The sequence below is a fragment of the Leopardus geoffroyi genome, chromosome X (genome assembly GCF_018350155.1).
Source record: "Leopardus geoffroyi isolate Oge1 chromosome X, O.geoffroyi_Oge1_pat1.0, whole genome shotgun sequence".
Classification (NCBI taxonomy): Eukaryota; Metazoa; Chordata; class Mammalia; order Carnivora; family Felidae; genus Leopardus; species Leopardus geoffroyi.
The window spans coordinates 41,324,051-41,338,792 of NC_059343.1; the positions used below are offsets into that span (position 1 = coordinate 41,324,051).

The 14,742-nt window shown below is 52.5% G+C and overlaps 1 protein-coding gene across 9 annotated transcripts in view; it reads left to right on the forward strand.

Annotated features, from left to right (window-relative positions):
- RBM10 (RNA binding motif protein 10) overlaps positions 1-14,742 on the forward strand; it is a 30,205-nt gene that overhangs the window by 8,911 nt on the left and 6,552 nt on the right. For 5 of the 9 annotated variants that reach the window (XM_045472889.1, XM_045472891.1, XM_045472890.1 and 2 more), the window contains exons 3-7: positions 6,067-6,250; positions 7,701-7,931; positions 9,800-9,869; positions 11,795-11,868; positions 13,271-13,357. In XM_045472889.1, the coding sequence (XP_045328845.1) occupies positions 6,067-6,250; positions 7,701-7,931; positions 9,800-9,869; positions 11,795-11,868; positions 13,271-13,357 (646 nt within the window). Of the gene's footprint in view, positions 1-5,502; positions 5,659-6,066; positions 6,251-7,700; positions 7,932-9,799; positions 9,870-11,794; positions 11,869-13,270; positions 13,358-14,742 lie in introns of all 9 variants that reach the window. The other 4 variants (XM_045472893.1, XM_045472894.1, XM_045472895.1 and 1 more) reach the window with 2 other exon arrangements.

Sequence of the window (14,742 nt, forward strand, 5' to 3'; positions counted from 1 at the left end):
TTTTAAACATATTTTTAACTTTTTACAAAGCCAGATTTATCAGTTTTTTTTTGTTTTTTTTTTTTTATGACTTCAGGGTTTTGTCTTGCTTAGAAAGGCCTTCCCCATTCTTGGGGTGATTAATTTTTATCTTCTGTTTTCTTTCTAATGTTTTTACGGGTTCTATTCAGGGATTTACATTTTTGATTCATCTAGAATTTACTTGGTATAAGAAGTGAGGTAGATGAACAAACTTTATTTTCTTAAATTTCTGTGAAGGACCTGATAGTAAATATCGTTGGCATTGCAGACCACACGGTCTCTGTCACAGCTACTCGGCTGAAAACAGTCACAGACAGTATGTGTGTGAACGGGTATAACCGTGTTGAAGAAAACTTTATTTAGGTGACTGGATTGGGTCTACTGGCTGTAGTTTGCTGATCTCTGGGCCAGACAGTTGTTGCAACTGGTATTTATTGACTAATCCATTTTCCCCTAGTTCATTTGAAATACAACCTTTGGCTTACTCTGAATTTCCATGTGTGTTTTTGTATAGTATGGACTCTGTTCCACTTCACTGATCCGTCCATTTGTGCTCCAATTTTGTCACCTTTGTATATAATATGTTTTAATATCTGGCATGGCTCCTCTCCCCCTCATTAGTCTTTTTTTTTAACAGAATTTTCCTGACTCTTGTAAGTTTCTTGTCATCTGCTGTTATAAATAGAACTCTATTGAATGATGTTTTTGTATGTGTGCAAGTGTATTGGTACATTAAATTTCCGGGAGAATTGGGGGTTAGAGGGTAGGTTTTTCGTTTTGCCAGCCATTGCCAAATTCTCCTCCGTAGGGACTGTTCCATTTTCACTCCTACCAGCAATAGGAGAGTGCCTGTTTCCCATACAGCCTTACCAATAGTGTGTTGTCAAACATTTGGACTTCTGCATATATGTTGCATTAGAAACGTTCTATCACAAATCTTCCATGTAGAAGAATTCCAAATAATATATGTAGATACTCCCCATTCTGGGAGGCAAAGCTTAATCCCCCCCCCCCACCCCTTGAGTGTGGGCTAGCTAGTCTTAGGGACTCAGTTCTAAAGAACAGAGTGTAGAAAGGGAAAAAGAGAAACTACAGTGAAGAAACCTGGCAGACCCCACCACAGCCACATGATCAAGGTCAGCATCACCAGTGATTAACCATGTTGATACCATGTGCCCCCTTATACAGTGCCACCAGTAGGGCAGATCACCTCTCTTGTATTCTCCCAAAAAAATACAGCCTCCATAATCTCAAGTCTAATCACAAGAACACGACAGACAAACCCAAGTGGAGGTACATTCTACAAAATACCTGACCAGTGCTCTTCAAACCTCTCTAGGTCATAAAAAAAAAAAAAAACAAAACAAGGCAAGACTAAGAAACTTTCATGCGCCAGAGGAGACTAAAGGTGCATGATGACTAAAAGCAGTGTGGTATCCTGGATTCGATCTTGGAACAGAAAGTGGATAGTAGTGGAAAAACAGGTGAAATCCTAATTAAGTTTGTAATTTAGTGAACTTCTTAGTTTTGACAAATGCAGCATGATCACATTTGTCCCCTGCTAACATTAGGGGAAGCTGGGTGAATGGTATAAGAGAATTCTATTATCTTTGAACTTTTCTGTAAATCTAAAATCATTTCAACATAAAGTTTGACTTCATCAAGATTAGAAACTTAAGCACATCCACAGACATTGTTCAAGAGAATGAAAACACAACCCACAGAATGGGCGAATGTATTTGCAAATCCTATATCTGATAAGAGATTAACACCCAGAATGTATAAAGAGCTCCTACAACAGCACAGAAAAACTCCATTCACAAAGGGACAAAAGACTTGAACAGATGAAAATATCAAGTGTTGGTGAGGATGTAGAGAAACTGGAAACTGGGTGCACTGCTGATGGGAATGTAAACGGCGCAGCTGCTGTGGAACACAGTACGGAGTTTCCTCAGGAAAGTAAATCTAAAACTACCATATGGTCCAGCAACCCCACTCCTGGGTGTTTATCCAAAGGAATTGAAAGCAGGGAATCAAACAGATACTTGCATACCAGTTTTCTTAGCAGCATTCTTCACAACATCCAAAACAACCAGCAGGTGGAAGCAGCCCAGGTGGCCATCAACAGATGAATGTATATGCCTTACGTATGTACGTACATACATGCATACGCACTTACGTGTCTAGCCATAAAAAGGAATGAAATTCCAATGCATTCTACAACTTAGATGAACCTTTAAAGCATTATGCTAAGTGAAATAGGCCAAACACAAAAGGACACATATGACTCTACTTATATGAGGCACCTAGACTAGGCAGAAAGTAGACTGGCAGTTGTAGGGCAGGTGGGAAGTTATCGATTGTTGTTTAGCAAAGTCCAGAGTTTCTGTTTGGGATGATGAAAAGGTTCTGGAAATAGTGGTGATGACTGCAACAGCATCATGAATGTACTTTGTGGTAAAATAAAAATGATTTAAAAACATACAAAAATAGGGGCGCCTGGGTGGCGCAGTCGGTTAAGCGTCCGACTTCAGCCAGGTCACGATCTCGCGGTCTGTGAGTTCGAGCCCCGCGTCGGGCTCTGGGTTGATGGCTCGGAGCCTGGAGCCTGTTTCCGATTCTGTGTCTCCCTCTCTCTCTGCCCCTCCCCCATTCATGCTCTGTCTCTCTCTGTCCCAAAAATAAAAATAAACGTTGAAAAAAAAAAAACATACAAAAATAGATGTTATTTTTTTAAGTTTTCGTGTTTTTTAAAAATTTTTTAAAAATGTTTATTTATTGAGAGAGAGACAGAGACAGAGTGTGAGCAGGGGAGGGGCAGAGAGAGAGAGAGGGAGACACAGAATCCGAAGCAGGCTCCAGGCTCCGAGCTGTCAGCACAGAGCCCGACGGGAGGCTTGAACCCACGAACCATGAGATCATGACCTGAGCCAAAGTCAGATACTTAACTGGCTGAGCCACCCAGGCCCCCCTACAAAAGTAAATTTTGAACGTTTATTTTTAAATGGCCTATCCAGTGTAAGTTTTTTTTCAGTTTATTTATTTACTTAAGTCATCACTACATCCAACATGGGGCTCGAACTCACGACCCCAAGATGAAGAGTCACACGTTTTTCCAACTGAGCCAGCCAGGTGCCCCCTATCTGGTGTGGTTTTAATTTCCATCCTTCATTATGAGATAGAGCACCTTTTCAAATATAAATCATCTGTATTTCTTTTCTGTGAATTCTGTTCCTCTTTCTCTTCCCATACTCTTTCCCAGTTAGTTTGTCCTGACTTGACTCATGATGGTTTTCTTTTCCAGGCAGAAGTGTTTTATTTTTATATAGTCAACTTTAATCATCTTCTGTGGCTTCCGGATTTGGGTCATAGTTTTCCCCATTTCAGGATTATCTAGAAATCATCTCATGTTTTCTTCTACTTTTATGATTTCAGTTCTTCCATTTAAATTTTTTACCCATTTTATTTTTGTCATTATTGTTTTTACCATGGGACAGTGCATTTCTTTTCACATTTTCCTGATTTTTAAAATTTTTTTAAAGACATTTTTTAACGTTTATTTGTTTTTGAGAAAGAGAGAGAGCAGGGGAAGGGCAGAGAGAGAGGGAAACCAGAATCAAGCAGGCTCCAGGCTCCGAGCTGTCAGCACAGAGCCTGACGTGGGCTCGAACCCATGGACCGCAAGATCATGACCTGAGCTAAAGTCGGATACTTAACTAACTGAGCCACCCAGGCGACCCTTTAAATTTTTTTTCATCATGAGAAGCGCACTCTTTAATCCCCACCCCTTATCCCCCCCCCCCCCTCCTGTAACCATCAGTTTGTTCTCTATAGTTAAGAGTCTGTTTCTTGCTTGGTCTCTCTTTGTTCCCTTTGCTTGTTTGATTTGTTTCTTAAATTCCACATGTGAGTGAGATTATATGATATTTGTCTTTCTCTGACTGACTTATTTTGCTTAGCATTCTACTCTAGCTCCATACATGTCATTGCAAATCTTTGACCCATTTTAAACATATTCAGGTTTATATGTGTGAAGTATAGTCATAAAATCTTGTGTTTGTGTAATTAACCTTTTTGGTTTAGTTATACTTGGAATCTTTACATTCTTTTTTTTTTTTAATTTTTTTGAATGATTTTATTTTTTATTTTTGAGAGAGAGAGAGAGTGAGCGCGCCCCAGTGCGTGAGATGGGGAGGGGCAGAGAGGGAGGGAAGCACAGAATCCGAAGCAGGCTCCAGGATATGAGCTGTCGGCACAGAGCCTGATGCAAGGCTCGAACTCACAACTGTGAGATCATGACCTGAGCTGAAGTCATAACGCTTAACCAACTGAGCCACCCGGGTGCCCTGGGATCTTCCCATTTCTAAATGGTGGCTCCTCGAATACAGGCAATGTATTTATTTCTGCATATTACTTTTGTACCCAGCATTCTTACTGATTTATTGTTTATAATCATTCTTCATTTGATTCTCTTAGGCTTTGTAGGCATATCCCTATATCATTTATAAATAATGGTAATCTTACCTTTCTTTTCCAGCTTTTAACCATTTTTCTTTATTCTCTTATTTGGTTCAGTTAGTATTTTAAAATGGTGTTCATAGTGGTGTTGATAATGGGCATTCTTTTTTTAAAAAATTTTTTATGTTTATTTTTGAAGAAGAAAGAGTGTGATTGGGGAGAGGCAGAGAGAGAGAGAGACAGAGAGAGAGAGAGACAGAATCTGAAGTAGGCTTCAGACTCTGAGCTGTCAGCACAGAGCCTGATAGCGGGGCTCGAACTCATGAGCTGTGAGATCATGACCTGAGCCAAAGTCGGACACTCAATAGACTGAGCCACCCAGTCGCCCCTGATAAAGGACATTCTAAAACTGTTGTTCCTGACCAGGATTGGGACCTGCTAGCAGTAGTCTATGGTCATGTCTGTTTTTTCTTTTTTTATTTCAACTTTTATTTATTTTTGAGAGATAGATAGAATGCGAATGGGGGAGGAGCAGAGAGAGAGGGAGACACAGAATCCGAAGCAGGATTCAGGCTCTGAACTGTCAGCCCGAACCCATGAACTGTGAGATCATGACCTGAGCCGAAGTCAGTCGCTTAACCGACAGAGCCACCCAGGCGCCCTGTTTTTTCTTGTTTTAGGTGAACCTGTATTGGTTGCTTTTAGAACATTTTTTAAATCATTATTTTATCAAACAATTATTGGACACCCACTAAGTACCAGATACTAAGCTAAGCTTTGGGAAATAGGGCAGGGGACCCTCTAGGTGTTGTTCCCTCTTTCCCAGAACACGGTCTAGTACTTCTTTAAATCATCAAAGAAATGCACATGAGGGATGCCTGGCAGGCTCAGGTGGTGGAGCACGTGATGCTTGATCTCAGGGTTGTAAGTTCAAGCCCCATGGTGGATATAGAGATTACTTAAAAATAAGATCTTTTTAAAAAAAAGGCACATGAAATCAACTTTGAGATAATTATTTTATAGTAATCGCAGTAGAAGAAATTTCAACAAAACAGCTGCCAGTGCTAACGGGGTGACCGTGAAACAGAGGGGCAGGGTAGCACGGTGCAACATGGGGCAGAGGAAGAGAGGTCAGTAGAGACCTTGCCCCACATACCCTGCAGACCTTGCGGGATCTGGGTGAGCATTTTGTTGTTTTATCTTCCAAATAAGAGGGAGCCACTGAAGGGAGTGCAGTGGATGGTTGGGCTTGATTGGCTTTGCTTTTGGAACACTTGCTTATCTTTGGGGTGTAGAGAATGAGCTGGGAGAGGCCTGGTGGAGGTGAGACTGGCCCCAGGGCTATACCCGAGGGCCCTGTGAAGGAAGCCGGGCAGGGGGCTGGGGGAGGTGGCCAAGGGAAGCGGAAGCGGATTGGGTTTGAGAGGTGGGAGCCAGCTCCCCTTGCTGTGGAGTCAGGATTTCGGGACCCCTGTCGGGATTGGGATCTAAGAGTCTAGAGCGAGTGAGTGGGTGGGAGCCCCCCTCACCTCTTGCACCTTCCCAAGAGGACTGCCCTCTAATTCCTCCCTATCCTTCTTCCCTCAGAGGTGGTCGTGGGGATAGGACTGGCCGCTACGGAGCCACTGACCGTTCGCAGGACGATGGGGGGGAGAGCCGCAGCCGAGACCATGACTACCGGGACATGGACTACCGCTCATACCCCCGCGAGTACGGTAGCCAGGAGGGCAAGCACGACTATGACGACTCGTCCGAGGAGCAGAGTGCAGAGGTGAGCACCGGGGTGGACAGGCGCCTGCAGGGCCTCTGGTTGTAGCACCACGTGCAGCTAGCTCTTGGCTCCCATACCTTCAGACTGTGCTCAGTGGCTTTGTCTCACCTGGAGGGTCTGTCCCTGCTCCCCTCTCTGAGGGCTTCTCTCCCAAGTTGGGTCTCCCTGACTTCCACATGCTTGGCTCTATACTTCTGAGGGCCCCTGGCCATCACCTCTCTCCCTTCTTCCCTGTTGTTCAGTTGGGTCCACGGTTCACTGCAAGCCCTTTACCGCCTGCTCCCAGCCAGTTTGGGGCCCTTGAACAGCCTCTTGCATGGGATCCAGCATCTGGGGTTGGGAGGGCCATGGGGAAACTGGATATCACCAAAGAGAGCAGCCCTGGGAGGCCCAACTGTGGGCAGTCCCAGGGGCAGCAGAGCCCCTGCACAAAAGGAAAAGACCCTCTGGGGCCTCTCCTTTGAGCTCAGGGGGTAGCCAGTTCCACGTTGGGTAGTTAGCCCTAGCCTGAGGAGGGGAGGCGTGATGTTCACCGTCTGAGGAGAAGCAACAGACTTGCCTTAGGGGAACCCCACTTTGAGAGGATAGTCCGTCCGGGCCCAGGTCCAAGCAAGCAGGCAGGTCTCCTATGTAGCAGGGTGGGAAGGGTACTATTGCAAGTCAGTCCTGGAGGACAGAGTGTGAGCCACCAGCTGCCTTCTGGGAGAGTCCAGTGCAAAGAACTCTGCTGGGCAGCCAGGTTTCCCAGTGGCAGCTGTGATATGTGCCTGGATGTCTCTGGGGCACCAGGGGGCCGTGGGTAGCCCCTGTGGGAAGAGTGGGAGTGGAGCGCCGAGTTATCTGGTCTCCCTGAGGGCAGAAGGGGTATGGACCCTGGCCTGGCCTGCTTAGTCCTGGAAGGATGGCTTGGGCGACACCCAAGAATTTAGTGACCACACCATGTTAGGAGGGAGCCTGGTGGTGATGGAAGACTGGCCAGACAGAGGATCGGGGCTGGGGGCAGGGCTGTGGCCCTCACACCTTTGCCAGCCCCTGCTGACCGGCTCTGGATGAGATATCAAGGAACAGTTGAGCACATACTGGCTGAGCTGCAAGGGAGGAAGAGGGGGAAACAGAGGGCAGGATTTAGTGTGCTGACCCTAGACCCAAGGAGGTTTAAGCGGTATCTGGTCACCTGTCTGTGGGAGTTCCTCCCCCACAGCAGGACTGCCACCAGCCTCTCCCCACTCCCCACCAAGGCAGCCCCCAACAGGCATCCTGGGGACAGTGTCCCACCCCAGAAGGGTTGCAGTCCAGGGCTTACCCATTTTGCTTGCCCTGAGCCTTTAGCCGGAGCCCGCCCACCCCTGGCTTTCAGAGCCTGCCTGCCTCAGAGAGCCAGCGGCCAGCCCCTAGGCCCACCCCAGACTGACTGCCCGTCTGGTGTCTCTCGTCTTATTCTGTTGGCCAGGATTCCTACGAGGCCTCCCCGGGCTCCGAGACTCAGCGTAGGCGGCGGCGGCGGCACAGGCACAGCCCCACCGGCCCGCCAGGCTTCCCCCGAGACGGCGACTATCGGGACCAGGACTATCGGACCGAGCAAGGGGAGGAGGAGGAGGAGGATGAGGAGGAGGAGGAGGAGGAGAAGGCCAGTAACATCGTCATGCTGAGGATGCTGCCACAGGCAGCCACTGAGGATGACGTACGTGCCCCCCCCTCGTGGCCCTGGGCAGGTGGCAGGGCAGGAGGCCAGGCTGGGTCTCCTCCAGGGCCCTCAGCTTCTCCCTCACCCCGAACTCAGCACGTTTTATCCCTTCTCTCCCCCAGCACTGATCCGTCCTCTGGGCAGGCCCTTGTCCTCTCCTGGTCTGGAAGGGAGGAGTGTCGGATAGGCTGGCTTGGCCAAGGGGCTGCCGCAGTGGGGTGTGGGAGGGAACAGAGCATTCCTCCTGAACATTCCACTGCTCATCCGTCCGTTCTGCATGTGTTGACTGAGGGCCAGATGCTCTCCAGGCCCAGAGCCAGGTATTCCTGGTGGCAGAGATGATGTAGGGCCCGGCAGTCCTGGGGATGGGGAGGGTCCCCATGGGGTTTTCTGAGGTTTTATTCACGTTCTCTCCCCATGCCCTCACCCGCGCCCTTGTCGGCAGCGTCAGATCTCCGTGGCCTGGCCACAGACCCCTATGTTCTCTGATGTCCTTTGCTGCTACTGGCAGCCTCCCTGCTCAGTTCTCTCACATTTCCTTCCCTGTTCCTCCCTTTGCTTCTGTTTCCTTCTCATACAGACTTTCCCTAACGAGCCCCAGTAAAACCCCAGAGGGCCACTAGAATAGTCTCCTCATTAGCCTCCCCGATTCTCCTCTCTGACCCCGCCGAATTCTCTGCTCAGCTCCCCTTCGAAATCTACCGGCTGCCCATTTTGTCAAAGAGAAAATCCCACGTGTGTATTCGGGAGCTTCTCCAGTCTGGCCCAGCCACGCTGCTCAGGGTCAGACAGTAGCTCCGTGCTGACATGTGTTGGGGATTTATCACAGGTCGGGCCACATGCCAGGTCTCATGTAATCCTCACAGCCACCCTGCGGGGAAGGCACTCTGTGTGTTTCCATCCTACCGATGAGGAAGCCAGGCCCCCAGCAGTGAAGCAGCTTGTTCCAGGTCCCTCAGCCCGTGAGTGGCAGAGTGGACTTGGGGTCTGGACCTGGGCAGCTGGATTCCAGAGGCCACATTCTTGCTGTTTCCGGAGCCCTCCCTGAACGTTCGCTGTCCTCATGATCTTGTGTGTGTGTGTGTGTGTGTGTGTGTGTGTGTGTGTGTGTGTGAGAGACAGAGAGACAGAGAGAGACAGAGACAGAGCGCATGCGAGAGTGAGAGCGCTCCTTTCTTTTTCACCTGATGAGGAAACTGAGGCCCAGAGGTAGTAAGATCGCCACCTGAGAATGCCTGGCACGTGCTCCCAGGCTTCTGCTAGAGGCACCACTGGCCTAGAGACCCTGCCTCACCTGGCCCAAACCCCAAATTGCCTCTACAGCTTCCCTCTGGCTTCATCCAGGAAGCTTTGCACACCCTGTGAGCACACCTTTTTGTCTCTGCCCAGGGTACCGATCTGCCCACGGCCTAGGGCGCGTGGCTGGGCTGTGCCCAGACCCAGTCCCTCCCATTTTGGTATTTGCTTCCTGGGTGTCTCGGTGTGAGCCAGAGGGCGGTCCCAGAGCTGCATCCCAGCTCTCTTCCCCACAGCTGCACCAAGCCTGTTATCAGACCAGCCCCTTGGGCCATTCTTGAGCTGCGGGCTCCGCTTGGCTTGCTCTCTCGTTGCTCTCGCCTCTGAGGGTCTTCCGTGCTGCCCTGCCCCACCTCGTACCATGTACCATGCCCCCTTCGTTTCCCTCATTCTCTGCAAGTCTGGGGCCGAGCGCCGAGACTGGGTACTGGTATGGGGCCGGGGCCACGGCACCTCGGGGAAGAGCCCCGAGAGAGCGAGGGGAGGCAGTGCATGCACATCACTCATGGGCAGCCCCTCAGGGGCCCCCCGTGTGCTGAGCCTGCCCCAATCCGTATCTCCCCGTACAGATCCGGGGCCAGCTGCAGTCCCACGGAGTGCAAGCGCGGGAGGTCCGGCTGATGCGGAACAAATCCTCAGGTGAGCTTTTGTTCCCAGTGCCTCCCCTTCTGCTGGCCAGCCTCAGCCTCCAGTCTCCCTCCTGCTTCTGTCTTCTCCCTCACCCTCCCTGCCCTGCCTTCCCTCCACGGCTGGGCATGGGCAGCTTGGGGTGCCCTCTCTTCTTCTCTTCCCCTCGACCCACCCTCCTCACAGCTCCGGGGCTGTTGGGGAGGGGGTGCAGCGCTGAGCTGAGTGCTCCCCGGGGGCAGGGCCAGGGCCAGGCTCCGGGGAACCTCCTCTTTGGGATTCTGAGTATCTGAGGTGGTAACACCCCCATATACTCCCTTCCCTCTCCCTTCTTCTCCTTCCCCTCCCTTCAATCCCCCTCACGTTTTTCTGGTAACAGCCTGTGACCAGAAAGTAGGTCTGACACGGCCCCACCCTCGTGTCCCAAGAGAGGGGAGGCAGGGGATGGCTCTTCTCCCAGGGTGCATCCCAAGGAGCAGCCAGGATTCCTGGCCTTGCTTCTTCCCTCCCTCCCTCCCTCTTGCAGGCTGCTTGGAGCTGGCCTGAGATTAGCAGGGTGGTGGGGGGGGAGTTGTCTCTGCAGGACCTCTGGCCCAGGCTTCCCAAGGCAGGCACAGTGGGGCTTCACTGCCTGGGCTTCTCTCTCCATCTCTCAATCTCTCTCCTCCCCACACCTCCATATCTATCTATCTTTCTTTCTCTCTCTCTCCCCCTCTCCCCCCCTTCTCTCTCTCTCTCCCCTTCTCTCTCTCTCTCTCCCCTTCTCTCTTTCTCTTTTCCTCTCTCTCTCCTTCCCTCTCTCTCTCTCCCCTTATTTCTCTTCTTCTCTCTCTCTCTCCCCCTCTCTCTCCCTCTTCCTCCCTCCGTCCCTTCCTACCTCACCCCAAATCATACCATTTCATCCTCCTGTGCATCCTAATAGTCACTCTTTTGGAGATCAAGCATGCCCCCCCCCCAAACCCGCCACATCTAAGCCCTCCCTGTGTGTACACCTCCAAAGGAGGAGCTGTTTTCCTGTGGCCTCAAGCCCTGGATCCCTTTCCTAGCCCTGGCCAGGCCTGGAGTCTCTCGGTAGCGTGTAGGTCTTGCTCTGCTTCACCTCAGCCACGCCACACACTGACAGGGTTCTGGTTTCTCTCTCCATAGGCGGTGTCCTAGGTGTGGCCCCCTCTGTAGCCCTGGGCGCTTCTCCCAGGCCCTCACTGATTCTTTAAGGGCCGCCAGGCCAATCCTGGCCCCCATTCTCCTGCTGTCTCGGAGGACTTGCACTGTGGGTGGCCATAATCTTCCTAGCTTGGCCCTGAGTGAGGCTCCCTGGTGAGGCCCACATCCCCTTACTGTGCTGAGGCTGGGTGACATCATATCCCCAACTCCCCCTGGTTCCTGATGGGCCTGGAGCCTTCCTAGCCTCACCGAGCAGCCTGGCCCAGGTTCTCTTTTGTTTCTTTGATGAAGCACTTGTTACAGGACCCCTCCTGGGTGCCCCAGCCTTGTGCTGGGCCCCGCCCTTCAGGTGTTTATTCTGGCCCATGTGGAGCCAACAGCCTGCCCATCTGCCCTCCTTCCTTCTCAGGAGACAGACCTCTACGTGTACCCTTTCCCACCTAGCTCCTTCTCTCTGTCTCTGTCACTCCAGGCAGGTCTGCCTGAGCTCCTCTCTCTTTCTTCCCAGTTGGCGTGTGTGTTATCTCCTCTCCCCCTCCCTCCCCACTTCCCCCCCCCATTCCTCTTTCCTGCCCCTCCCGGCCTTCTGCCTTGCCTCCCACTCCCTGGTCTTTCTCTCTCTGATTACTTCTCTCTCTCCCTTTCTTCTTTTTCTCTCCTCCCTTCCCTCTCTGCCCCCCTGGTCCTCTCCCCTCGGGTCCCACCCCCGGGAACGCCGTGTGTCCAAAGCTGTTGACTAACCCACTGCGTCTGTATCTGAATGCTGTCTCCAGGTCAGAGCCGGGGCTTCGCCTTCGTCGAGTTTAGTCACTTGCAGGACGCTACACGATGGATGGAAGCCAATCAGGTTGCTTTGCCGCACTTGAACCCCCCCCCAAACAAATACTACTTTGTAATCGAGCGCTCCCCATCGCCTGATTCTTATGGACACAGTTCCCTGCCCTGTGGCCCTGTGTCCCATCCCCCCTCCCCGCCCCCTCTCTCTCTCTCCCCCTTCCTGACCCTCACTATCTCCTCTTCCCATCTCTTGCTACCCACTGGGCTTCCCATCAAGAGCCCACACTCACCGCTGGCCCCTTCCTACCAGATGCTATTAGCTCTGCCCCTCCACTTCCCAGCCGAGCTTTTGGAGAAAGGGCTGCTGGGGGCGGGGGGAGGTTCTTCCACCGAGGCTCCCAGTCCCCGGGGACCACCCTGCTCAGGGGTTAGGCAGAGCCAGGACTTCGTTCCACTCTCAGGCGCCACTGGAAGCCTAGCCACTGGGGGACTTAGCTGTTGGCACACTAACTGGCAAGTCCCGTTTGGCCAGCTCTCTCCCTGCATGTGAGTTCGGCCTTTTGATTTCGGTGTGAGCGGCCAGCACTGCTCTGTTGATCTAAAGTAGCAGTCAGATGTGATAGAACTCACTTCAGGTGCCCCGGCCCGCCCCCTGCACCTAACCCCTCCACGGAAGTCACCGCTTGCCCCATTCCGCTGCTGGCAGACCTGCCCTCTCAGCAGAGAGTCCTGCTCTAGGGAAGGGAAGGGAGCCTGCTCCCCTGCCTGGCACGGTCTCCCCACCCAGCAGCTTTGGGACCTTCAGAGACCCAAGGACCTGCTCTGCTCACCCACCCAGAGCCCGGCTCACTGGTGTGGGGCACCGAAGGAAAGCCTCAGGGGAGGAAGGGGCAGAAGAGGTGGAAGCAGGGCTCAGCAGGGCGGCCCTGGGGCCATCTCTGCCCTAATGCTGTGGGCCCAGGACCCAGCCAGCCCCGGGAAGACAGCCTCACAGCAGGAACTTCCATCTCTTAAATATGGCTCTTTCTTTTTCCCCTTCTCCAGCACTAGCGCGCGTGCGCTCTCTCTCTCTCTTTCTCTCCCCTCCTCTCCCTCCCCTCCCTGTCCCCCTCATCCCGAGTGTAGCCTGTGTAGTGCTGGCCCTGGGTGTGGCCTGGCAGCATCAGGGCCGAGTGGGGGGGTTTTCCCCCACTGTCCGGCAGGCGTCGGTCAGCCGAGCACTGTGTGCCTGGTGGCGTGTGTTCACGTGTGCGTGCGCGTGCCCGGAAAGGCAGCAAACAGCTGCGCCCGAGGGCTGTGGCGCTCTCCCTCCCTCCTTCCCTTCCTTCTTCCCTCGTCCGTTCTCCGACCTCCCTCCGTTCCCTGTCCCTCATCCATCCAGCTGAAGGGCTCGCTCACTCTCTTCTCCTGTGCTGAAACGGTGCGTGGGGCACTGCTGCCCGGGCCTCACTGTGCTCTGCTTTTTCCCGCAGCACTCCCTCAACATCCTGGGCCAGAAGGTGTCCATGCACTACAGCGACCCCAAGCCCAAGATCAATGAGGACTGGCTGTGTAATAAGGTACAGGGGCGGTGGGCAGCGGTTGCCATGGATAGAGACGGCGGCGGCGGCAGCGTCTGTCTCCCTGGGGCCTCTGGGGGTGGCATAGGCGTCGATGACTGGCTGAGCTCAAGTAGCCACCGTTCCTGGCCGTCTACCCACCCACCCACCCGCCCGCCTGTGCGTACTGGGCTCTCGTTGGCGCCAGGCTCTGCCCTCACGTAGTACGGTCTTGGCTGAAGTCCCAGTGGGCTTTCAGCAAATACTTACGTAAAGGACCAACTAATGACAGTGGAGGCACAATGCGGTGTGTCAGAATGTGGACCTCTGAGCCAGTCTGGCTGGAATTAGACCCTCTCGGATCCTCCTTGATCTCTGCCTCGCTCTCCTCCTCTCTAAAATGTGAATAGCGATGACACCTCTCCCCAGAGGTGGTTGGGAGGATTCTAGTGTGGCGATGAGAGGGTGACACTTGGAACGACACCTGACCCATGGTTAGCACCCTTTAATGTCTGCCCATACCCCCCCAAAAGAAAGCACAGGGCATGGTGAGAGCCTGAGTCAGGTGACCCGACCTTGATGGCCCCTCCGACAAGGCCATGTCCACCAGAGGCCCAGGGTAGAAGCTGTGGGGTCTTAGAGTCGTATTCCCTACGAGGAAGCTGAGGCTCAAAGGGGTGCCACTGTGGGTGAGCCTCTCCTGATCACAGGGGCCCCGGACACCACCCTGGGTTCAGGTCTCCCCTGGGGCCAGCCTCACAAGCAGCCCCGAGGCAGCCCGAGACCCCACAGCCAGCCGGTGGTCCTGAGAGCTGGCAGACGCCCCGACTTGCTCCCCGAGAAGAACTCTGCCTACTAGGGGAGTGGCACCGTTGGTTTAAAAAGAAAGTGTTACCAGAAGGCAGGGTGTCCGATGTCTCTGCAGAGGTACAGACGAAGTGACAGTGGCACTGTGTCTCTCCTGTATTTTCAGAGACTCCTCAAAAGCAGGGAACTCCCTCCTTTCCCCTCCTCTATTCCCCACATCCTCTTGGTCACCAGGTCCTGTCACTTCCATCACAGAAATGCCCTCCCTTGCAATTCCCACCACCCAGACCAGTTGTCACACGCTCTGTCCCGCTGTGGACCCCTCTTCTGCTGTTCTGGCCTTGCCTCTTTCTCTCACCCTCTCATCTGTAACATTCCTCGAAACCACCTCTAACCACATCCTTCCTTCTCTGCTTAGGACCTCGCCAACTCTGAACTTAAGCGTGACCACCCTCTATAATCTAACTTCACCTGCCCTCTCCAGCTTCGGCTTTTGTCTGGCCTCACCTTCCTACACCAGCTACAGAAAATCTCTTGTTCCCTTCGCTAGCCATAGCTTCCCAGCAAAACCAAAGCAAACTTCTGGGCCTCCCAGATCA